This window comes from Delphinapterus leucas, chromosome 8, assembly GCF_059928025.1.
Source record: "Delphinapterus leucas isolate spDelLeu-1000000601 "Yukka" chromosome 8, BTC_Dleu_Yukka2, whole genome shotgun sequence".
NCBI classification, from domain to species: domain Eukaryota; kingdom Metazoa; phylum Chordata; class Mammalia; order Artiodactyla; family Monodontidae; genus Delphinapterus; species Delphinapterus leucas.
Genome location: NC_143136.1, coordinates 11,678,890 through 11,703,767, shown reverse-complemented (window position 1 = coordinate 11,703,767; position 24,878 = coordinate 11,678,890). Strand labels below are relative to the sequence as shown.

The following is a 24,878-nucleotide window of genomic DNA, read 5'->3' as shown; positions in this document are numbered from 1 at the left end:
GGGTGGGATGGGGGGTGAGGTCCAGGCGGGAGGGGATATATGTATACCTATAGCTGATTCACTTCACTATACAGCAGAAACTAACACAATATTGTAAAGCAATCACACTACAATTTAAAAAAAAATCCCCTCTTCTCAAAATTCTTCCCTGTAGCCTATTGTGCCCAACTCTTACAGAAACTATCTCACTGGGTGGTAATTTTTTACTTGGCTGTCTCCCCAGTTAAACACTAAAAACTTGGGAAAAGAGAACTTGATTTTTCTATGTCTCCAACACTTAGAACAAGACCTGTCTATTAATTAGGTACTCAACGCGTATGTGAATGAATGAATATGTAAGCAGGGAAACAGCCAAGGGAAGTGAATCTGCTTGAGAAAAGGCACAAGCTGCAGCCATGGATAGATTGTAGAATGTTTCAAGTGCCAGTGAAAGGAGTCTGTCATTTACTCTGTAGGCAAAAGAGATTCAATGAATATTTTTGAGCAGGAGAATGTGATCAAAGCCATGTTTTAGGGAAGGGAGGATGGTGTTGTGGGAAACTTAGGAGACTTCTAGCCTGCAGAACTGGATTCAAGTCCCAGCATTACCACTAACTGATGGTGTGACTCTATATTATTTCATTGACTTCTTAAAGAGTCTCAATTTTCTCATCTCTACACCCTATCTGGAAAGGCTCAAGAATACACTGAGGTTGCCTGAAGATTAAATAAGATAAATAAAAGCAAATAATGTCTTCCATAAACCAGTTACTTAATAAATGATAGTTGTAATAAATGGATTAAGAATGAAATAGTCCAGACAAGAATAGTAGTAGATAATCCTCTGTCATTATTTAAAAAAAAAAAAAGAAGCTGTATTTAGGCCACTAGTTCTTAAAATGTTGGTTCAAAGTGTAAATGTTATGAAAATTGCTAGAGTTCTTTGAGAACTAACTCATGCCAGGCACTGTGCTAATGCTTTTCATGTATTACCTCTTTTAATCTTCTTTTTAAATAAAATATAAGCCCAAATCTGCCCATACTCTTAACAAATATGCTATGTTGTATTTCAATAATAGCTCAGAAATTTTAATCAGGACATGGATAAGCCTGATAAAATTCTAACCTGTATTTTTAATGCATAGTTTTTAACTTTAGGACTTGCAGGGAAGCCTGGTGAGAAAGGAAACAGAGGCATTCCAGGGTTACCAGGTTTCAAAGGACTCCAAGGGCCACCTGGACCACCAGGATCACCAGGTATAGCTGATTCTCTAATAGAAATATCAGGTGTTAAGTTTTCCTAGATCTAAATGTAACAAAAATGTGTTTCTAGAATATGAATTCTGCCCCAACAGAAATTTGCTTCTTATAATTTAACCAAATTATATTTCTTATAATTTAACCAAATTGTAGTCAGCCTGTATTAACTAAAAAATGTTAACCTACATGAAGTTCTGCTTTGCACTCAAAATTTTATTTTGAAATAGCTGATATGTATTCTAAACTATAATTTATTACAACCTCATATATCCTAGAAGAAAGTAAGATAATGCTTTAGAGGTTTTCAAATTTGCCTCTTTCTATTTTAAACAAGTTATTGAGTTTGCAAAGTAATTTTTTAAACAAATAATGTAGCCCCCTATTCCCTGTGACCACATCTGTGATGAAATTTATTGCATTGTAATAAAATTTCCATATTGCATTTGAAAATCTGTTACTATATTGTCACAGGAGCCCCCTCTTTCCTGCTGGCTTTGGTCCTAGGATGATTCTGATGTTTGAAATCCAGGCCTGCTGACAAAAATCTAACTTTCTCTAATTTTACATTTTCTGAGTCACCAGTCCCTTCCTTATTTGAAGGCATAAATGCAGCTAAACAAGTACCTAAACCAGATGGTCTGGCTGCGCTGGATTCATTCATTTGTGCAAGCAACAAGTGTTTATTGAGCATCTACTATGTCCAGGAACTACACAGAGCGTATGACTATTTATTTGTTCTCAAGACTCCAGAGGAGATCCAGGCAGCATTGGGAATCCTGGTGAGCCAGGACCACGTGGTGTGCCAGGAAGCATGGGAAGCATGGGGGTGCCAGGTAATGCATAATGTCCTGTTACCAGCCTACAGCCTCAAGATGGGTCCTAATTCTAGATTTTCTGTGTTGTCATATTGGTTTTCTACTTGGTAGAAAGTTGGTGTAAAACAACTAGATTTGCTTCTAGACAAATGTACTGTATGCAACCAGAACATGAGTGAGAACAAAATAAACATTTACATTGTGTAAAAATCATCCATTAAGACTACCTGTTTTTAGTTTTTTAAGGAAGCTCCATACTGTTCTCCATAGTGGGATGTAGCAATTTACATTCCCACCAACAGTGCAAGAGGGTTCCCTTTTCTCCACATCCTCTCCAGCATTTTTTGTTTGTAGATCTTTTTTGATGATGGCCATTCTGACTGGTGTGAGGTCATACCTCATTGTAGTTTTGATTTGCATTTCTCTAATAAGTGGAATGGGGGGGTGGGAGGGAGGTCCAAGAGGGAGGGGATATATGTATACATATAACTGATTCACTTCGTTGTACGACAGAAACTGACACAACATTGTAAAGCAATTATACTCCAATTTTTAAAAAATTGAAAAAAAAAAAGACTATCTGACACATCAGTGCTTCTGAAAAACCAACTTCTTGGGAGAAAGGTGGTTTGTGAAAATGTGAGAAGTAGAACCCTTCAAGATCTCTGCCTTTACCGATTTACCTGATTTCTTTCCTAATTTCAGGTACTAAAGGAATGAAGGGAACTATGGGATTCCCAGGTCTAGCTGGAAGACCAGGCCTCCCAGGTACTCATGGTCCCCAAGGAGATAAGGGAGAGCCAGGTTATTCAGAAGGTACAAGGCCAGGACCACCAGGACCAAAGGTATATAGGCCACTGAAGTATTTATGTTTTGGTGGTGGAATGAGTCCCTTTAAATATCAACAAGTATCTGGATTCATTGTGGGCAAAGAAAATTGAAAATATTACTGTATTTTCAGACAGTTATTTGAGGTTTTCTCCCCTCTCTCTATAACTAAGGATGCCTATCACACAACTTCAATTTCTGAGTTTATTCCCTCCAGTTTCAACCCCCAAGGAATTTCTCATAACCAACCCTGCAATTTAAGTGTGCTACCAGGAGGAGGTAGTGATCACAAGCCCATACAAGCTGCCAGGGCAGTGTTTGTTTTTCTTGTGCTACAAAGTGGCCAGTCTCTGCTATAGACTCATCTCACACAGGCTTACAAAACTAAATGTTCCAACTTTGTAATAAAAAATACTTGTCTTCTTAAACACAATAAAAGATGAAAAATAAAATAAATTTAGAGCATTATTAAAAAGCAAAACCAAAAAAAATCCTAAGATATATACATTTATCTTTCTTAATCGTTTTAAAAGTTTCTTGTCATTGCATTACACAGAAGATTTTCTATCTTGTCACAGTGTTCTCAGCGCTTGTGCTCTGTCAACTAGAGACTGGATGCCAAAGCCCTCCCTTGTATGTCGTATCATGCAGCAACCAAAGGTTTCAGTGTGGCTCAGCTGTTCTTTTAGGTTTATCTTCTTCCATCCTTTCTGCGTATAGCAGTTACACAAGAGCCAGAGCTAGAGCGATAGAGAATAATTAATAGAAATTCCCACAAGCGGGGTTCTTCACATGGGATTCCATGGATCCCTGGGGAAGCCTATTGTATCCAAAGAAATCGAATGAAAATTGTTTGGATACAGTTTTTGTTTTTGTTTTTTTTAGAAGGAGTCTGTTATTTTTCATCAGACTTCCAAAAAGTATAAAAATCATTACTTAGGAGACTTTCTCCCTGACTCTCTTTTGAGCCAATAAAACACCACCTTTCCTAAAGATTTCCTCCAACTGTAAAACAACAAGAAAGAAAACTTTTAGAAACCACAAAGACCCGAAAAAGTAACCCTTTACTACTTGGAGTTCAAACAAATTTCCCTTGCCCTTTATTTTTAACAAGGTCCTCAGAAAACCAGAAAGAGACTCCTTCCACTGAAATTTTTCCTGAGTGAGGAATCATATTTGACTTAATTCACATTCAATTAATGAATAGTTTCATTTAAAGTTTTCATAGGTAACCACAGGAGAAATTTTTTAAACTATGCGTTGAACACAAAATGTGCTGGTTTTACCATGCTGGCAAATCTTAGTAACAGAATAATGAATCTTAGTCAGCTACCATCGAGATTTTGTAAGTTACTATCAAATCCATATGTTCTGGCTTATCATAAAAGTGAAGTACAGATTTAAGGAATATTAAACCATGGGAAGTTTGTGTTTTTGTTTGTTTCTTTTTTTACATGTGGTTGACATACATTTATCTGCATGCAGAGTATATGAAGAACACACATCCATTTGTTCTATTTCTTTCTGACCGCTGAGTTAATCATCACAATTTGAAATTATCTGTGTGTGTGATTATTTAGTGTCTATCTCCCACTGGTCTCTAAAGCCGCATGAAGGCAGGGACTGTATCCATCACATATTTGTACATGGTTACTATTATATTCCTGGCTTCTTGGGCACAGGACTCGTGTAGCCACAGAGGTCCCGTGCTGACAAGGACTCCATGTTTGGTTTAATGCTCTGCCATTTCTGTCTTCAATTACTTTTTAAAAGTCCTTTTAAAGAAAGCTGCATTTTCATTTTGCACTGCACCCCACAAATTATGTAGCCATCCTGTTCCCAGCAGCTATCAGGGTGGTAGCACACAGCAGACACTTACCATGAATTGCTAAATAAATAAATACATAGATAGAAACCAACCCAGTTTATACTTAATTCTGATCACATATCCTGCTTATATGAGAATTTTAAAGGTGTTTGACTGAATTTAAGGGAGATCCAGGATTGCCAGGTGACATGGGAAAGAAAGGAGGTAGAGGGCCACCTGGCACACCTGGATGTTCGGGCCCTGCTGCACCAGAGGGAGTTCCTGGGAATCCCGGAAGCCCTGGCCACCCAGGTGAGCTCTGGTTTTGCAAGCCAAAAGCTGCAAGCGAGAAGTGTGGTATGACCCTTGCCTCCTAGAATAGTAAATGGAAAGCAGTTTAGGCTTTTGTACTACAATTGATTTTATTCAAATCTGATCTTCAAATTCGAAGACACTAAGAAACGGCAAATGAACCACAAGGAGTCCATTTCAGTCGACTTTGGTGACCTGAAATCTAAAAACCTCCTCCCGTAAACAAAACTTTGAGGGCGCTGCCTCAATGAATTCAGCCTAAAGACCTGAAATGTTAGCTTGTTGTCCAACTTTATATTAGTTTTCCAGGGTTTCCAAAGCAAATACCACAGATTGGGTAACTTAAACAGAAATTAATTTTCTCCTAGTTCTGGAGGCTGCGAATCTGAGATCCAGGTGTCGGCAGGGTTGATTTCTTCTGAGGCCTCTCTCGTTAGCTTGTAGGTGGCCACCTTCTCCAGGTGTCTTTCCTCTGTGTGCCTGTGTCCCAATCTTTTCTTATAAGGATATCAGTCATATTGTGTTAGGTACTGCCTTGGTGACCTCATTTTAACTTAATTGCTTCTTTAAAGACCCTACCTGGGAATTCCCTGGTGGTCCAGTGGTTAGGACTCCTCCAGGGGCCTGCGTTCAATCCCTGATCAAGGAACTAAGATCCCACAAGCTGTGTGGCATGGCCAGAAAGAAAGAAAAAAGACAATAAAGACCTACCTCCAAATGCAGTGATATTCTGAAATACTAGGGAGTTAGGACTTCATCGTATGCATTTGGGAGCAACACAATTTAACCCATAGCACTGTTGTTCTGAGGGTTTTGTTGTTGCTGTTTCCAGTTTAAACATTGGCTTGCTTTCTTATTTGCTTGTTATTTGGGTTGAAGTTTTCACTTTGATCAAAAACAACTGCTAAGCCACTGGTTTGCAGCTTCAAGTCTTACCTAAAGACAATATTTAAACTATCTTTTCAAACACGGAAAGGTTCAGTGGCTTTGCTGCTAACTCCCAATTAAAGTAATAAATCAGATATTGAGCGGTCCAAGGGGCTGGGGTATGCACACCTTTGAGAATGATTGGCCATGTCTCTGCTGTGCTTCTCTGGGGAAATAACAGCCTGAAGTGACTTGTCGCAGGAGTGCCCCTTGAAGGCCAGCTTGAGCGCAGTTGACTGTAAGAGCTGACTGTTTCAGCCATTGCTGGAATCATTTATCTTTTGGTTTTCTTTTTTTCCTTCCCCTCTCTCTTCATTTATAGGAAAGCCCGGTCCTGATGGTGATTTGGGGTCTAAAGGAATCAAAGGTTTCCCTGGCTCTCCAGGAATAAAAGGCCCTCCAGGTTCCATTTTTGTACTTTGTCTAGTTCCCTTTTGTGAGGGAAGCATATTTTCTTCTGAGGCTGGAATCTCTGTCTTCCGGTACCTCTGACCCATGACTGCTCCTTAGAAGGTAGCTCCCAGTTACCCAGTCTCCAGAAGACAATGCAGAAAAGTGAGGTTAGGTATTTATACGGATCTAATTCAAAGATCAGCTGACCTACACATTCCAAAGTGAAAAATCCTCATGATAGCAGTAACCTGTCCATGGTTTTCACTGTGAATTTAGCTTCATGTAGCTTCAGTTCTGAAAAATGAACACATTTCGCAGAATTCCACACATCTGGGGTTCACATTAGGCCACTGATAGGAAGTAAGTCCTCTCTTTGAATGGCTTTTTTTTTCCAGGCCCTCCAGGATTCCCAGGAAATCCTGGACCAGCGGGTGAGAGAGGTAATCAAGGACGTGATGGAATTCCTGGTCCAGCTGGAGAAAAAGGAGAAACAGGTACTGCTTGCTCATCATCTTGGATACTCTAGTTTATTTAGAATAATTAGTGTCACTGTAATCCTTCATGGCTCTAGAAATTCTTCCCCGACAGAACTGATGATCTTTAATGTGTTCTGGGTGTGTGATAATTCTTTCTGTAACCAAAGTGAAATTGACCAAGTGGAAAAAATTTTGTATACATTGGTCAGTTTCACAATTTATATATATAAATACATATACATTTTATATGTATATATAAATTAACTGTATGTATAGAATATTAAAATGCCAAAATTTTCTCTTTCAGGTTTGCTGGGAGCACTTCCAGGCCCAAGAGGGAAACCTGGTCCTCAAGGTGAGCAGTTCTTCCTTCCTGAACCTGGTGATATACATTTTCAAGGACAGAATCTAATTTAATATGCCTGATAGATAAAATAAACTTAGCATACTGAATTAAATAAGTCCCAGTGGTAATATAGGATATGTATATTCTTAGTGTTCAAGTAAAAATGCTTCATTATTACCATCACCACGAAATGAACAAACTAGACACTGTGATCCAATTTTGGAATTTCCTTCCATGAAGGTCTTTAAACATGAAAAAGACTTCTGTATTTGCTTCGATGTTGTTAGCATGGTTTAAATGTATCACCTCCTAAAAAGTTGGAGGTGGAATTGATAGCTTCTCAAGGAGTTTCCTCTCCCTGATGTTCTGAGATGCAGTAATAACACTAATCCTTTCCCACCTTGTTACCTTCATAGGTCTGATTCCAACCCCCCAGAGCCAGCTTGTGGCTCAGGTTACTGTTTATTCAGGGATTCCCAGTAACTCTCTCAGCATCTCAGACACGGCAACTTACTGAATATGTCATTCAAAGAATATACAAGTTTTTGTTTGACACACTGCCAGTCTGGATTTCTCATGCCAGTGTTTCATAAGATAAGCAGCTTCTTTTAACTTTTTCCATTTTGTATAGAAACCTGCCAGAAGAAATACTAGATTATTTGCACCTTTTATTGACCCTTCTCAGCCGTAGGTCCTGTAGGTAGGAGTATTTTATTAGCAAAGATGCCTAAGCCCAGTGACGGCCTCTGGTTATTGATGCTCAAAAGAACCAGCAAAGAGTAGCCTGACGCTACAGAGAAACCCCACGGGGCAGGAACTGCTCTGACCTACCAGCTCAACTGTGAAAGTAGACAAGAGCCGTTCTTTCCCGTTTCTGGATGATGCGATAGTCGTTTTGGTTGAGCTCAATGTCTGCACGTCTCTCAGACCCTTCCCTCCCTCCTGAACATAAAGGCTTTTCATAGCCTAGTTTTAGAATTATGGTCAAAAGGGGAGTTTCCGTTCATTTTCCTAGGCTAAGCTCACAGTTTAACCATGTGTAATGAGGACACTTTAGCATTTAATTGGAAATAAAATTTGAGACCAAACGATCAAATCTTAAATTAAAAAGCCTTTAAAAACAACAAATAGCCTAATTATGAAAGTAAATGATTATGCACCTCAGTCCCTCTAGGATAAATAAATATGGAGACGAGGTCATTGATACTTGGAAGGTATGAATCCTTTTAATTAGTTTTAATTCTCCCAAATCCCCAAAAGAAATCATATTGTAAAACAAGGAAGCATCTTCATGGACATGGAATATACAACTCAAGACAGCATCTTGGTGCCTCAGACCATTGCCAGACCCTGTCGTACAATTACAGCATTTCAGAGCTTGAAGAGAGCTGAAATCATCTAAATACTTTCTTTTAAAGGTATAAATTGCAGGCATTCAAAGAGCTAAAGAACATGATAGACAAAGGGCTAGATATTCAATAGTCATCAATTTTATTTTCATCATCCCGCTAAGCCTTCCCTGCATAATAAATAACTTCCCAAGCCCTTTCCTGTGCCACCAGCCCCCTCCTCACTTGTCCTTCTTCCTTTCTTCTGTCTCCCATTTTCATGCCATTTACCACTTCTAGAATAACACAAAGATGGGAGAGAAGAGGGAGAGATTATTTTCAATTCATACAACATCTTCCATTTATGAATGTCAAAGCACAATTTCTTGAAAGTTCTCTGAGATGAAAAATATTAGTATTAAGTTGTGACCTTTTGCAGGGTCTTCTTTGGTAAATCCAAACCTCTCGCCACATTTGTCCCTTCCAGACTAGTGTTTGTGTTATGGGGGAGAAGTAACCAGAGGACAGAATGGGGATGGCAACTTTGTCGTTCCTTTTTCTGGGCTTGTCTGGGCAACACTTTAAATGCACAAACCAGCCATGAAGTTTAGCTTTTTTTTTTTTAATATATGTATGTATTTATTTATTTACTTTTGGCTGCTTGGGTCTTTGTTGCTGCGCGCGGGCTTTCTCTAGTTGCAGCGAGCAGGGGCTACTCTTCATTGTGGTGCGTGGGCTTCTCATGCGGTGGCTTCTCTTGTTGCAGAGCTCTAGGCACGCAAGCTTCAGTAGTTGTGGCTTGCAGGCTCGGGATTAGTTGCTCCACAGCATGTGGGATCTTCCCGGACCACGGCTCGAACCCTTGTTCCCTGCATCAGCAGGTGGATTCTTAACCACTGTGACACCAGGGAAGTCCCGAAGTTTAGCTTTTTAGTGCTCTATTGAATTATCAGTGATTGAATTAAATTGTAATTGTAATTGTAATTAAATATCACCAGATAATAATGATTATGGCTTACATGGACAGAGTACTTTAAAGGTTACACCATGCTTTTCCATCTGTATATTCTCTCACTTGATATTTAAAAAACTGAGTTAAGTCAGATATCACCTTCATTTTTTATCTTTTTTTTTTTTTTTTTTTTGGCTGTGCTGGGTCTTTGTTTCTCTGAGAGGGCTTTCTCTAGTTGCGGCAAGCGGGGGCCACTCTTCATCGCGGTGCGCAGGCCTCTCATTATCGCAGCCTCTCCTGTTGCAGAGCACAGGCTCCAAACGCTCAGGCTCAGTAGTTGTGGCTCACGGGCCTAGTTGCTCCGCGGCATGTGGCATCCTCCCAGACCAGGGCTCGAACCCGTGTCCCCTGCATTGGCAGGCAGATTCTCAACCACTGCGCCACCAGATAAGCCCCCTGGCAGGAGTTCTTTAGACCCAACCAAGCTGTCAATTACTTGCCGCGCAGTCTTAATTTGGATGTTTGGTGGTCGTCTGGGTGGATCTTTTCACGTCCAAAGAGATAGAGCAATAGGAGAATGAGAAAGACTGAGGGGGAAAAGCCTTGGCCTCAGTGCGCTTCTTCACGGCCAGAGAGCTGGTCTCTGCCAGACCCTGCAGGCGACGTCAGCTGCCACTTAACCGGCTACTCGAATCTCCATGGCTCAGGATAAGGCCCAGCCACCCTTCAGAGGGGAGCCATAGCCCAATAGGCGGATCGAGATTATGGCCTTTGAGGCCCCGCATTGGGTGCCAGAAAAGATGTTGCAGGAAAGAGAGTGGGGTGCGAGAGGATGGTCACATCCCAAGTCATGTCTGAGTCCCTGGGATGGCTGCCAAGTGTGGGTTCTTGGCTTTGTGCAGGCAAGAATTCAAGAGCAAGACAAAGTGCAAGAAGGTTTATTCAGGGAGATACACACTCCATAGACAGAGTGTGGGCCATCTTGGAAGGCAAGAGGCCTCACCTTCATTTTTTAAATAAGAAAACGGAGACTTGTAACAGTGAAGAGACTTTATCAGGATCAAACAGCTAGTTGGAGTCAGGACTGAGTCTAGTCTAGACCCAGTCCTTGTAGACCTGTATCTCTTTTGTCAGCCTCTTAAAAAAAATTATCTTGTGAAGCTTAACACCTTTAATCAAAGTGTCTACATTATTAGGGATAACCACAAACTATAACACCACATATAGGGGCATTACAGGAACTTATCAGGCGCTTTCCTTTGCAGGAGCCAAAGGAGACAGGGGAGCCCCAGGCTTTCCGGGCCTCCCTGGCAGGAAAGGGCCAGTGGGAGATGCTGGGCCTCGAGGGCCCATTGGCATGACAGGACCTCAAGGGCCACCAGGCTTTCCTGGTTCAATCATCCCTGGCCAAAAAGGAGATCAAGGTCCACCTGGCAGAAGAGGAAACCCAGGTAGAGGATCTACTTCTAAATACGATGAAAGAATGAAAGTAACATTTGATGTCTTTCAATCTTCTCGTGACCATCTTGCCTCTTTTCCCCTCTGGTCTCCTCTGTCTTCCCATGCCCACCTGTCCTCACATGGGGTGCAGTAAGGCTGTTGGTGTTGAGGCAGAGGGACCTGTTTGAAAAATTAGTACATACCAAATTAATGAGCCTGGAAGAGAGAGATGCATCCATTCATCAATATTTATTGAGCTCCTACTCTGTATAAGGTACTGGGTTAGACACAGACCCTGCTCTAACAGACCATCATCAGGGAGAAGCAGTTCCTGCCTTGTGCCAGGCGCTTGGCTGGCATTATCTCATTCACAATCCTGTCACACCCCACGAGGCAAAGTATGTTCGCTGTAACGATAAAGTGCAGAGTTTGCTCTTCATTCAAAAGGGTAACTGACAGGAGCTGCAAAGCCCCCTGAGTGGCAATACTGACGGGCTTTTTGTAAATTCAGGTGAGCCTGGTCCCCCTGGACCTGAAGGGGGTCCCGTAGAAGGCATAAAAGGAGACAAGGGATTTATGGGCCAGCCTGGCCCAAGAGGTCCGCCTGGAACTGTAGGAGACATGGGGCCACCAGGTCATCCGGTAAGTGTGGAAAATTATTTTGACATCTTAGATTCTTCTAAATCGATTGCCAGGATCAGGTGTAACTGGAGGCAACAAAAATTTCCCACTTGTGATACTTCTGTGTAGTGCACCCCAAAAAAGATGGAGTCCAGGAGGTTCAAAGAATCAAAGAATCTTAAGAGTTGGACAGATTTGGTCTCCAAGAGGCCTCGAAAGTTTGGTCCATATGGGAACCTTCTCTATGTCATTCCCGACCTTTTCTTGTTTAGACTCTGAACAGTTCCATTCTAGATGACAACATATTTTTTCTCTATTAATATGCTTTCAAAATGATCTTTGCCAGGCTTCCCTGGTGGCGCAGTGGTTGAGAGTCCGCCTGCCGATGCAGGGGACGCGGGTTCGTGCCCCAGTCTGGGAGGATCCCACATGCCGCGGAGCGGCTGGGCCCGTCAGCCATGGCCGCTGAGCCTGCGCGTCCGGAGCCTGTGCTCCGCAACGGGAGAGGCCACTACAGTGAGAGGCCCGCGTATCGCCAAAAAAACAAAAATTATCTTTGCCATCCCCTAAATGTCTATTTATTTTCTCCCCATGACATACCTTCCAGTATTTGTAAATAGCTGCCATTTCCTTCTATTTTCTCTCCCAATAAATATATGGGTTTTTTTTTTTCTCAAATTCAGTTTAAGATGTCATCAGCTCTGCCTCTATTCTGAATATATCTTAGTTTGTCAGTACGTTAAAAATGCAGCCCCCGGGACAAACACCTTACAGGAGTAAGAACTCAGTACCCCACGGAGTGGCTAGAGGATGGAAGAGTCTCACTATCCTGAACATTCTGTTTTATAATCCAACCTAAAATTCCACATGAGCTGTTTGGCATCCTCATTACCACACAGTCATCACACACTGAGCTTATAGTCAGCGAAAGACCTTGTGCCTTTTCCTCATGAACTGCTACTATGTTTTCTCCATTACTTTTTTTTTATTTTTATTTTTGGCTGTGCTGGGTCTTTGTTTCTCTGAGAGGGCTTTCTCTAGTTGCAGCGAGTGGGGCTACTCTACGTTGCGGTGCAGGGGCTTCTCACGGCGGCGGCTTCTCTTGCTGCGGAGCACGGGCCCTGGGCACGCTGGCTTCAGTAGTTGTGGCACGCGGGCTCAGTAGTTGTGGCTCGCGTGCTCTAGAGCACAGGCTCACTTGCTGTGGCTCACGGGCTTAGTTGCTCCACGGCATGTGGGATCTTCCTGGACCGGGGCTGGAACCCGCATCCCCTGCATTGGCAGGTGGATTCTTAACCACTGCGCCACCAGGAAAGCCCTCTCCATTACTTTTTGTCTTGTCTGTTTGTGTACTTGCGACATAAGGGCAGAACTTTCACATTTACCTTCCTTAATTATCATCTTGTTCCTTCAGGCTCATGTTTCCAGCCTATTAAAATCTCTCAATTCACAGCATCTCACTCAACACTATGGCACCTTCCCTAGCTTTCTCTGTTTAACAGCATATTTGAAAAACCTGATCCCTCTGTTTACATCAAATTCTTGGAAACTAATGAGGAAATTGGTTATGTCATAGATGTTCTGTGTTTCCTTGTGATGGGTAATGAGGTTCTTCAGCATGGCTTCTTGTCAGGAAACATGTTACACTCTCTTAAGCTCTCTTGGTATTTGGTTTCCAGAATCTACCTTTTTAAAACTTTTTTTTTAAGTGAGATATTTGCCCAACTCCAGTCTTAGGTATTTCTCATGTTCTCCGTGATTCTTTGAAAGTGGCAAACACTAATCCTATGATCACACTGAAAGTCCTTCCAAGGACACTGGGATGTGGAAAGTCTGGTTTGGAAATGCGATCTCTCTTAAATCCCCTGTGCCTCCAAGGTTAGTCTAGGCTTCTACATTTGCGCTTGAAAGAAAATTCTTCTTGATGGATATCTAAACTGACTCCTTGCCCTTAACCGCTCTCTCCTTGCAGGAAGCAGCTTCTTCTCCACCCTAGGGCGGGGCCTGGCACCAGAGCTTCCTCCCTGGTTATCTTTACCACCGGAGAACAGGCCAGACTTCAGAAGCCTGAGACTCCTTGATCACATGGTTGTTTTCTCTCTCTCCTTTTTTTTTTTTTTTTTTCCTGTGGCACGTGGGCCTCTCACTGCTGTGGCCTCTCCCGTTGCGGAGCACAGGCTCCGGACGCGCAGGCTCAGCGGCCATGGCTCACGGGCCCAGCCGCTCCGCGGCATGTGGGATCCTCCCGGACCTGGGCACGAACCCGCGTCCCCTGCATCGGCAGGCGGACTCTCAACCACTGTGCCACCAGGGAAGCCTCCTCTCTCCTTTTTTAACCTCACACCACCTTATCTAAGAAATAGGACTGTTCTTTCTTTCATCTTCTAGCTCCAAAGACAGCAGGCTGAAAGACCAGTTTTGTTATTGTCGGCATTTTCCATGACCTTCAATTCATTGTTTTCAAGTAATAGCATTCTATCTCATTCATATGGACAGTATAAGAGTAGATGCAATATACATTCTGACATAGAACTCTTTTCGGAAGCCCTGTTCCCTCCCGGCTCCTCCGATGGCCTTGCTTGAGCATCTCATGGTCACAACAGCAATTAGTCTGAACCTTATAAGGAGGGAGCATCTCTGCCCGGTCAGACCACTGCATCTTTGCCAAACATGCATGTCAAAACTCCCCTGTCAACCCCTTCATGCTCTCATCCCTGGAACCTTTACTTCTATCACTCTGACCAGAGTAAGTTATAACCCTGATGGCTTAGTTAGAATGATGGTGGGTGCTACAATTCAACAGCAACTCTGTTGCCTTTGCAAGAATTACAAATACAAATTATAATTTTCATCCTGGCAATCTGGTACCTATTCTTCCTGAAAGATCTTCAAATACTGGGCAGTTCACTTTAGAATACAGAATATCCAATTGTATCCAATACTCACACCAACACACATTAACATGAGAAGTTATGTTGGCTCTTAGGCTTAAAGGTAGTTTTTACTTCTTTCTTATTGAAAATGACAGTCGTAAGGTGAGGTAGGTGGCACAGGAGTTACAGGAGGTGAAATACTGGATTGGAATGTAAAAATGATGTCTGACAACTTTAACTCATTCTGACCCAACATAGTATTATATCCTATATGCTTTAAAAAAAAACAAACTGTAGTGAGTATTGTGATTTAAAAAATATGTCTGTTGCTCTGCTCTTTCTTTTTTAAAATATAGGGAGTACCAGGTGCCCCAGGTCTGCCAGGGGTCAGAGGTGATCCTGGATTCTATGGATTTCCGGGCATAAAAGGTACTGTTTTTGTGCACTACTCTTTGGATGCAAAGACAATGACCATGATTCATATTTTAGGGTACACAAATGTTTACTGAACCCCTACGGTCACCACAGACAGTTGGGGTACAAATAGGACCTCAGTATGAACGAAGAAGGAAGACTTCACCAGCACACAACCCCAGGGGCCTTAAAAATTAAACCATACCTTAAGGATGGAAACTATAGAAAAACTCAAAACAGGAACAGTTTAAAGTGGTTACCTTTGAGAGTACTGATGTGTGTCGGGCTGGGGGATGAGGAACTACATCAGTGGCAACAGTATTGCTTTGAATGGTTTATTTTACTTTGTGCATGTGTGATAATTTTAAGAAGCTGAAAATCTAAAAGAATATTCACCAAGCCGATAATGGGGGAGGGTAAGTAAATAAATTTAAACTTCAGGTTTCAGAAAATAATTCTCACATCTTCCGTAAGGGTGCTATGATCTCAAATGACATTTTGAATATTGGATTTGTTGTCTTCGCTGGTTAAACCCACTGGTATTGTTTTGTGTGTGCAGGGAATCTATTATCGTAGACTAAAGAGATGCCACACAAGAATTCCAACCGAAGTGAACAAAACCATGTTTCTGTGAAAGACAAACTTTCCCAGGTCTGAGGGAGGACAAGCTGGAGTTTAAAGAGAGCCTTTTCAATGCTTTCAACCACTGGCTCTTCAAGGAGCAAAATAGCATAGAAGAAATCAAAGCAAGTGATTTTGAGGAGTCTCCCTAGACACTGGGTTGGTGAACACTGTCAGACAGCCTGGGGAAAAGGTGTGCACCTGCCACTGCCCCGAGTCTCAGAACAGGAGCAGCTAAGACTTGAAAACTTATAGAAAGGCCCTACTAAAGAAAGAAATATTCTGGTGAAATATTTACAGGTATATAGAGGGAAGATTCGTAAAATCAGTTCTTTGGAATATGTTCCATGAAACACATTCAAATAGTCTCTTAGATTCCAGAATAAGACTGTCTGTCATCTGGCACTACCTATGAGTTTGCACTTCTTTATGTGGAAATTTTTAATCCCCAAAGGGAAAAATACTTAGGCCTCTTCTGGTAGATGTAAGCAAATGTTAACACTACCCTCAAGTTCTGATATCCAGTGGATAATTTATAGTGTAGTTGCCAGTTACCTTTGGGTAATATAATTGTTTTATTATATTTCTGCTATGAATATCATGTTTAGTATTAAGTTCTTTCTAAGTAATCAGATGTAATGTCTACATTTTGTCAAGATTTTTTAAAAGAGAATATTTCTCCAAATCGATGGTGCTTGGTAACATTTCATTCATGTCAAAGACTGTTTGGGAGAGAAATCTTACCACTTTCATAGTTTACGTCAAAGTAGATATTCTATATGAGCTCATGAGAGTTCCTAACATAACTAACTTTGGGCTACTAGTAAAGCTAGAGTAATAAGCTGATAAAGTAGATAACTGTTGACAACCAATATAATTCACTAGGAAGTGCTAAAATAGGTTTCAATGTCACTTCATATTTTACCTTAAATATTAAATTGAATTGGTTTCTGAACTTAAAAAGTGAACTCTTAGGAATGCTTCCCCTTCAATGCTAAAATACTAGTTCTTAATGCCTACTTCTAGAATATATTTTTAATAGACATTAAACATGGCTAATTGGGTCCAAATGAAATTCCACAACCCACACAAATATAACTAAGTTGCAGCCATTGTCACAGAACTCATAACCTCTGGTCCTAACTGCCATTATCTAGAGTCGACCATCAACCTAAAGAGCTAGGAAACCCATTGTTCTATGTGGAATCACATTGCCTTTTTATTTTTTTTAAGGGGAGAAGGGTGATTCAGGATTTCTGGGACCAAGTGGACCTCCAGGGCGAATTGGGCCAAAAGGACCACCTGGTAAATATTATTTCTTTAGTATTGCTGTCCATGAAGAAACAGTAACTTATCAGGAAAGCCATCATCTTCTTATATGTTCATGTCAATAGGTGTACGTGGAGACCCTGGCACAGTGAAGATCATCTCCCTTCCAGGAAGCCCAGGCCCACCTGGCCCAGCTGGAGAACCAGGGATGCAAGGAGAACCTGGGCCCCCGGGGCTACCGGGAAACCCAGGTGTGGAACTGGCAGCATTGACTGGGATCACTAGGAAGCAGTTGAACCAAAATACCTGTAAAGAACTTTGGAAACAAATGATACAACTTAACAGAAAATGTTACACTTTACAGTGTTTTTAATAATCAGCTTTAGCATTGAGCTCATTTTACTCTTGACCAGCAAATAAAACTCCTTTTGAGTCTATTGAAAACTGTTGTGTATAGTATAAACAAATACACTTTAGGAAACTCAGGATTTTTTTGGTTAAGGTAAAAGTATGAAGTCTATCTTCTCTGACAACTGTCATTCTTAGAGTTCTGACTATTTATAAATGATTGCCCAAATAAACCTGAGTTTCAGGTATTTATACTTTTCTAACAGTTTGTACGGTACTTGGAAGAGTAGTAAATGCAAATGTATGCTTAATATTATGAAATCTTTCAAAATATTGGTTCATGGCAATTGACTAACCCTTTTTTATAGTCTTAGCATATTGTAATAGACTTCTGAATGGAATTGTTGTGTTCTACATTTGCCTGAATCACCTGGGAGATAAGAGAGAGACGATTTATTACTTTGATCAATACAAGGGCATAGTGAATTCTGGAGCGGCATAAATCAAAATGGTAGCACAATTTTAAACTGCTGTATTTCATATACTCCTAGTTCACTTTTCAGGGTTTTTTTTTTCCCCCTGGGAAGTAGAGTGTAACATGTTGGATGACCAACTGTCCCAGTTTGCCCAGTCTGTTGTCTTTGCAGGACTTTTATTGCTGAAACTGTAGAAGTCTTGGGTAAACTGGGATGGTTGGCCACCCTGCTTTTTTTTCTATATGATCCATTCAATACAAGGTTGGTTTTTTTTGCCTAGGACCCTGTGGGCCAAGAGGTAAACCAGGCAAGGATGGACTACCAGGAACCCCTGGACCAATTGGAGAAAAAGGCAACAAAGGTTGTAAAGGAGAGCAAGGTAAACAAACAGCTGGCTGTTCTCCTTCACTGAAGGAGAGCTATTACCCATATATATACAGGGAAAGGAGCCTTGTTCAAATTTGTGACTATAAGATCTAGATCTAGATCTTTCAATTTGTGTTGTGCAGATTAGACTAAAAGCCGGGGCAAAATGTTCTTTCGGAAGAAGGCAGAAAATCAAGAGTTACTGGAATAAACCATTCTTCCTATCTGTTAACTGGACAAATGTACTTCAGATTTTTAACCTGAGGACACACAGGCCTAATGAAACACCAGTTCTATTTTCAGAAAAGCGGATGCTGTGTACTTAGTTGATAATATCTACTTGTAAGAGTAGCACCTAAGTACATAGTTGGAAAAACATTACCTTGATATGAACAGAAGAGCAACTTAGTATCCCTATTTAGGAAAGCTGTCTTTTAACTTTGCCATTCTTGAATACTAACTCAACAACTCATGTGCGTGTCCCAAAAGGGGGCCTCTTTAAGTACTTTAGTCTGAACATAAACTTATATGTGTCAATTTGATATGCCCAGATCAAAACCTACCTTCTGCAAAAGTTTCAAAAGCACCTTTCTAGAAAATACCCAGCTCTCCAAATCTTATTTTTTAGGATTGCTGACTTTATTAAAGTAAGAGAAAACTCTAAATGTGATTTCGAATTCATTGACATATGCCCAGATCTACTATAATACAACTGTAAAGACTAGAGATTTGTCTTTAAATATGCTAACTAATAATATTAATTGTAATGTTAACTGCATAATCACTCATGACTTAGTATTGTCCTGAGTGCTTTAAAACATTTAAAACATTATTAATCATTCGACTTTCCTTAAAAATGTGTTTTTCAAAATGGTAAAAAATAAAACTCTTATTAATAATCCCATAAATTTAAAAACTTTACTGACCAAGTCTGGGTTACAGAATGGGGCCAAAGCAAGAGCAAGGCTACTACAACACAAACTGTGCTGAGAATTATGCACAAGTAGACAGAGTTTGTCTTGATGTCAGGCACCACAGGGCAATACGAAGATGAAAACGTGATCTCAAAAGACTCATCGTCAGATATACACAAATATCTATCGTAAGAGGCATTTGTAATAAAATAGTCAACATTTAAGAATATTCTTTGGCCATTTTATAAACCATTATTCTTTAGGACTCCTTTCTGTATTTGAGGCTTAATAAATATATGTAAACATTTAAATTCTTATTTTGGAAAAACAAGTTTGAGGTTTCATTTGTGTTGCAACGTGTTTAATGTGTTTTTTAAAGGACCGCCTGGATCCGATGGCCTGCCAGGCTTGAAGGGGAAACCTGGAGACACTGGACCGCCTGCAAGGGGGACAACGATGAGGGGCTTTGTCTTCACCCGGCACAGCCAGACCACGGCGATTCCCTCCTGTCCAGAAGGGACAGAACCACTCTATAGTGGGTTTTCTCTTCTCTTTGTACAAGGAAATGAACAATCCCATGGACAGGACCTGGGTAATGCCCTCGTTCTCATTTCTAGCTACTTTGTTCCACATGCAGACTCTACATTTTTATGGCATGGGGTACTTCCCTCTGAAGTTAAGTATAAACCACCTGAGTATCTCACAGCACTTTTTAAAGAGAGTAAATAAGACATTGGCCTGTCTAATATTCATTCCGGAATGTAAGCTCTAGAAGGGGCCTGGCTCATGAATGTCAATCTAGCTCACCCTGTGCAACGCAAAGACTTTTCACTAAAATACCTGTCTGCTTTTTAATCTTCAAAGTAACATCTTTTCTAAAGATTTGTCTGGTTATTGGCTAGCATATACATATGAAGAACTGGGAATACTTTGAAGCAGACATTTTTCCAAGCAACCTCTGCTAGTCCTTAAATTCTAGACTGATTAGAAACGGCCACAGGAAGTGTTAAAGGTGGAAGAACGAAGGAAGATTTCTTTCCCTATTGGATCTTTAATTTCTATCAGTATTAAAACTTTTCAATCACACATTTTGTAAATAGCTCTTTTGTGTTGTCTTTCTCCAGTTTTTGCCATAGGTTGTGTTTTAATTAGCCTCTATCTAGTAATGATAATCAAAATAATTTGAATTTACTGAAAGTGACACCCAGTCTGATGTTTTATTAGGAACTCTTGGCAGCTGCCTGCAGAGATTTACTACAATGCCATTCTTATTCTGCAATATCAATGATGTATGTAATTTCGCATCTCGAAACGATTATTCATACTGGCTCTCAACACCAGCTCTGATGCCAGTGGACATGGCTCCAATTACTGGCCGGGCCCTGGAGCCTTATATTAGCAGGTAAAATCCCAATCCCTTAGTTTCGTGATGGGAGCAGTTGAATCACTTCGTTTGTAATGGAATGTAAGGCAGCACGTCATGGTGCAGAAAGTGGCGATGCTGCCATCTTCTTTGTTTCGTGTTACAGATGCACTGTCTGTGAAGGTCCTGCAATTGCCATAGCTGTTCACAGCCAAACTACTGATATCCCCTCATGTCCTCCTGGCTGGATTTCTCTCTGGAAAGGATTTTCTTTCATCATGGTAAGGAGAAAAGGAACAGTAAATTCATAGTAAAGATAATCTGTGGAATCTTACCTTGGGCTGGATGAGACGTGGCCCCAGGAATATTGCTTGACATCAATATGCACAGTCTGTTGTGGATATTTGCTTGAAAATCTGCAAATATACTTTTTTTTTACTTCAAGTAAGTTGTTCTTTGGTAAATAATGGAGCACTTTAAAAAATAGACTTCTCAGAAAGAGACTACCCACAAATTCTAAGTAAGACATTTAAGTGTAGAGTAGCTACCATATTGGTAATAGAATGCCTTTTTTAAAAAATGTGGCAGCTGTTTTATATATCCTCCAAAAGCCTTCTGAAAACCCTGCGAGGTAGTTTCTATCATCTACAGTTTTACAAGTAAGAATGAAGTAAAGAAATTTCCCCAGGGTCTCACAACTAGTAAGTGGTAAGACTGGGATTTGAATCTGAGCCTGTCTGCTCCAAAATCTTTCTGCCTTATACTGTGACCCTTTGAAGTTCCTATGAAGATGGGAACTAAAAGAAACAGCCTTTTAAAGAAAAATTCCCGAGATGTAAGTACTAAATGAAGAAATCTAGGGATTAACATTTGTGATTCTGATACCTGCACAAATGTGGCTAGTGGTCATTCATATTCTGTGTAGCATCATTTATGATATACTCTTCCCCCTTCTTTACTCACAGACGTCCATTCATTCAATCATTAATTCACCAAATATTTATTTAACACCTACTATATGCCTTGACCATTCTAGGTACTAAGGATACTGGCAGTGAACCAAAGTTCCTGCTCTCATGGAGCTTATATCCTAGTGATAGACATATAAGCAAGAAGACAAAATAACAATAATAGTAATGAGTTCAGGTGGTGAACAGTCCTAGGAAGGAAATAAGGCAAGATAAGGGGAGAGACTGATAGGGATGAAGTCGAGGAAATCTTTTTGGAGGTTATATTTAAGCAGACCCCTGAATGACAAGGAAGAACCAGTCAGACCTGGGGAAAAGAGCATTCCAGGCAAAATAAATAGCTTTTATTTTATTTTTGATGACTATCCTTCAACTTGGAAGGTAGCTGGAGTGTTAGTAAATTTGGGTAAAGAAACACAAGAGGTTTAATTCATCCTTTCTGGGGTTTTTTCTTACTGTCTTCTATTACAACAAAGAACATTTTCGAGCATTGAAAATGTGAGCAGTATGCAAAGAATTCTTATTTGGATACTTTTATTATGATAGTTCACAAGTGCAGGTTCAGAGGGCGCTGGGCAGGCACTGGCATCCCCCGGCTCCTGCTTAGAAGAATTCCGAGCCAGTCCATTTATAGAATGTCATGGAAGAGGAACATGCAACTACTATTCAAATTCCTACAGTTTCTGGTTGGCTTCATTAGACCCCAGAAGAATGTTCAGGTAACTATTCACAGTCACGTTTAATCTGATGACTCAATTGCATAACGATTCAAAGGTTGCCTATGTTAGATTTTCATGCCCTGTGTGTTGATGTACTCACATCTAAAACATCTCCCCGTGCCAATAAAATCCTGCTTAGCCTGTTTAGCCAATAAAATCCAGTTTACAAGTGGTCTAGAGTCAACAGGCAGCCCTGGTTTGTGCTACTGTACCAATAAAGACCAAAAAAAGTGTGATTTTTGTCATCACTAAATGTATTTAATATTTATATATGAATTTATAGACTACTGAATGAAACTGTCAACACTAAATGATCTGCTAATCTTAATTTATTGTATTGGAAGACTTGTGAGTAATACAGAGTATTAAAAGAATAAGAGTAGTTTTTATTTCAGAAAAAATGATCCATAACTTTGCACCTGCAAGTTGCTGCTAAATACAACTAAAATACTGACATAGATACCTCTTCAGAAATATACCTCCCTATAATAAAGTTTAAATGAGCTACAATATTCATTAATAAAACTTGAACCCAGGAAGTATTTCCCTTTTATCTATAAATTGATGAAACTTTTTGTGGGTTTTTTTCTTAGTTTTGTTTTGTTTTTTATTTCAGAAAACCTATTCCGTCAACTGTGAAAGCTGGGGAGTTAGAAAAGATAATAAGTCGCTGTCAGGTGTGCATGAAGAGGAGACATTGAAAAAATAAAGAAAAAATAGAACTGTGACTTTTCATCCTAAATAACCAAGTAATGATAAAGAACATGCAGTTATTTAAGTATTTTTCTCTAACCGAACAGTATCGCCCTATGATGGCTTAGTACAAAGTTTCTATTTGTTTCCCCACACAACAAAGCATTCTTTTAAGTTAGTTCTGTGATACTGCTCTCTAAATCTGTACTGTGTCAAAGTTCCCTAACTCAAGGCAGTAGGCTTTTCACAAAATATCACTGAAATTGTATTCCATTTGTATCCAATGCACTAAGTAAATGGTGACTGTATAAAGTTTGATGCTACAAGTTAAGAGCTATTTGGTCTACTGGATTCCCAGGATTTGCCCCCCTTCTATTCCAGTCTTGGAGACTCAGGGAGGCTAAATCTGTTTTAGATTGCCCAACCACCCGCTTCCTAAAGCTTTAGACCCTGGGTAGGGAAGGGGATGGAGACAAGTGGAATACTAGAGCATCATGAATAAACTGGACTTTTAAACCTGGTGAGTAACCTAAGGCCTAAGGGAACTGGAATTGAACTGAGGTTCATGGATTTTTCTAGTGCTTTTTCAAACATACCCAAGACTATGGCCAAAAGGGGGTTGCTCTGAGTGGAATCATAATAGCCTTGGAAATACTGTCTGGTTTTGGTTTACATTTTTTAAAAGATATTTTTGTTTGTCCATTGAATTCATTTCACTGCAGCAATATAGCTTGCTTATATTCAAACAGATACAATTTTTACCCTAGTGAATTAATTACATCCACACAAATAACAAGGACACTACTTTCTAGATGTGCACTTTATCCCCATCCCTATAAATCTTGGTGCATACCTTATAAAATAGTAGTTCAGCAATCCATGGAAGAAAAGTCATTTGTTAGCTAATCAGGCTCAGAATATTTTTCCTTTGCTCTAAATATTCCATTTAGACTGGGTGTTCAGAGATTTATTCCCTTGTTAACTATCTAATTCTTCCTTTGTAAAAACATGTTTTTGATATTCTTACAAACCATTGAAAGAGTCCATTGTGTAAAAATCTTAACGTACGAATTGTATAGTTTGGCAGTTGTATGTCAACTATGCTTCCTGATCCACCTAGGTGGAGTTGGTGGTGCTGATATTTAAATTCAGGTTATTGTTTCAGCCTCAGTTGCTCTGTAAGTGAAGATGTGACCCCAGAGGACAGCACAGACTGTGACCTTGGTTGGCATCCTTCACTGCTCATGTGACTACTGTCAAGCCATTTTTACATTTAAACTGAGAAGTGCGTTTTACTTATTTACTTAGACTCATTTTTTTTTTAGACTCATCTGATACTAAGACTTCTTTTGCTCTAAAAATATCCTACTCTCTTAATTGTACTATCATGGCATAGGGCTAGCTGATCTCCACAAACCCTGTGTAGGTCAGCAATTCTCAAAATGTTGTCTCTAGACCAGCAGCATCAGCAGTATCTGGGTACTGGCCGTAAGTGCAAATTCGAGGGCTCATCCTAGACCTTTAGAATCAGAAATGCTGGGGGTAAGGCCCAGAAATCTGTGTTTTAACAAACCCTCCAGGTGATTTCTGATTGGGAAGAACTGCTCAAGGCAAACACTTAAGAAACAATTCTACAGTTACCAGGTACAGCTGGCTTTGGTTCACTGCCAGTATCATTGCTCCATCCATGCCTCTCTTTAAAGTCCAAAATCACAAATGACCTTGAGGTCATCTAATTTTACTAATAAGTGAATGCTCTATACTGGTGCTAATGCCAAATGACTGGCCTCTGCTTGTCCCCAAGCCTCCATCTTTTCTTGCCCTCTTATCAGTGTTTAACTTCTGAGGAAGACAAGTGATGCTAAAACCTTAAATTCCAATGAAGCCATATTAACAGTTGCTCAGTCCCACTTCTAAGACTGAGCATTAAAACATAGTTCATGTGCATTCCTTTCCAGATACCTATCAGTAGTTAATAAGGTTAGGAAGATTTAACTTTGTAGATAAATGTAAATAACTTGTTTCTTTTAAATTTCGGGCTTCAACTTTGGAATTTCACCGTGTGCTGAAATAGTGGATTTCTCAAAGGTCTTTTTACAAGATAAACATTATTAAGTAACTTATTTATAAAAGTATTACAATAATTCTAAATTTGAATTTTATTGTTAATTTAACTTACAAAGATTTTTCTATGCATCCAGTGTAACTTACTGCTACTAAACTTAATTTAATATTTACTCTATAACCAAATGAAATATATTTAAAATATATTGAATATTTTATATTATATCTTGACAAAATTACAATGTTGTAATGTACTAATATTTCTGTAATTACAACTTAAATATTATTTTATTGTATTGTCTAAGA

General features: G+C 40.0%; 1 protein-coding gene across 1 annotated transcript in view; it reads left to right on the top strand.

Moving 5' to 3' along the window:
- The window catches only part of COL4A3 (collagen type IV alpha 3 chain), a 134,168-nt gene extending 109,290 nt beyond the window's left edge, over nucleotides 1–24,878 (top strand). Inside the window, exons 35-52 of the mRNA XM_022567847.2 lie at nucleotides 1,138–1,236; nucleotides 1,983–2,072; nucleotides 2,760–2,899; nucleotides 4,875–5,001; nucleotides 6,251–6,331; nucleotides 6,717–6,815; nucleotides 7,105–7,152; nucleotides 10,689–10,874; nucleotides 11,375–11,505; nucleotides 14,714–14,786; nucleotides 16,626–16,697; nucleotides 16,787–16,912; nucleotides 17,766–17,864; nucleotides 19,145–19,357; nucleotides 19,990–20,167; nucleotides 20,295–20,409; nucleotides 21,643–21,815; nucleotides 22,432–24,878. Of these exons, the coding sequence (XP_022423555.2) occupies nucleotides 1,138–1,236; nucleotides 1,983–2,072; nucleotides 2,760–2,899; nucleotides 4,875–5,001; nucleotides 6,251–6,331; nucleotides 6,717–6,815; nucleotides 7,105–7,152; nucleotides 10,689–10,874; nucleotides 11,375–11,505; nucleotides 14,714–14,786; nucleotides 16,626–16,697; nucleotides 16,787–16,912; nucleotides 17,766–17,864; nucleotides 19,145–19,357; nucleotides 19,990–20,167; nucleotides 20,295–20,409; nucleotides 21,643–21,815; nucleotides 22,432–22,516 (2,135 nt within the window). The 3' untranslated portion in view covers nucleotides 22,517–24,878. The remainder of the gene's footprint in view (nucleotides 1–1,137; nucleotides 1,237–1,982; nucleotides 2,073–2,759; nucleotides 2,900–4,874; nucleotides 5,002–6,250; nucleotides 6,332–6,716; nucleotides 6,816–7,104; nucleotides 7,153–10,688; nucleotides 10,875–11,374; nucleotides 11,506–14,713; nucleotides 14,787–16,625; nucleotides 16,698–16,786; nucleotides 16,913–17,765; nucleotides 17,865–19,144; nucleotides 19,358–19,989; nucleotides 20,168–20,294; nucleotides 20,410–21,642; nucleotides 21,816–22,431) is intronic.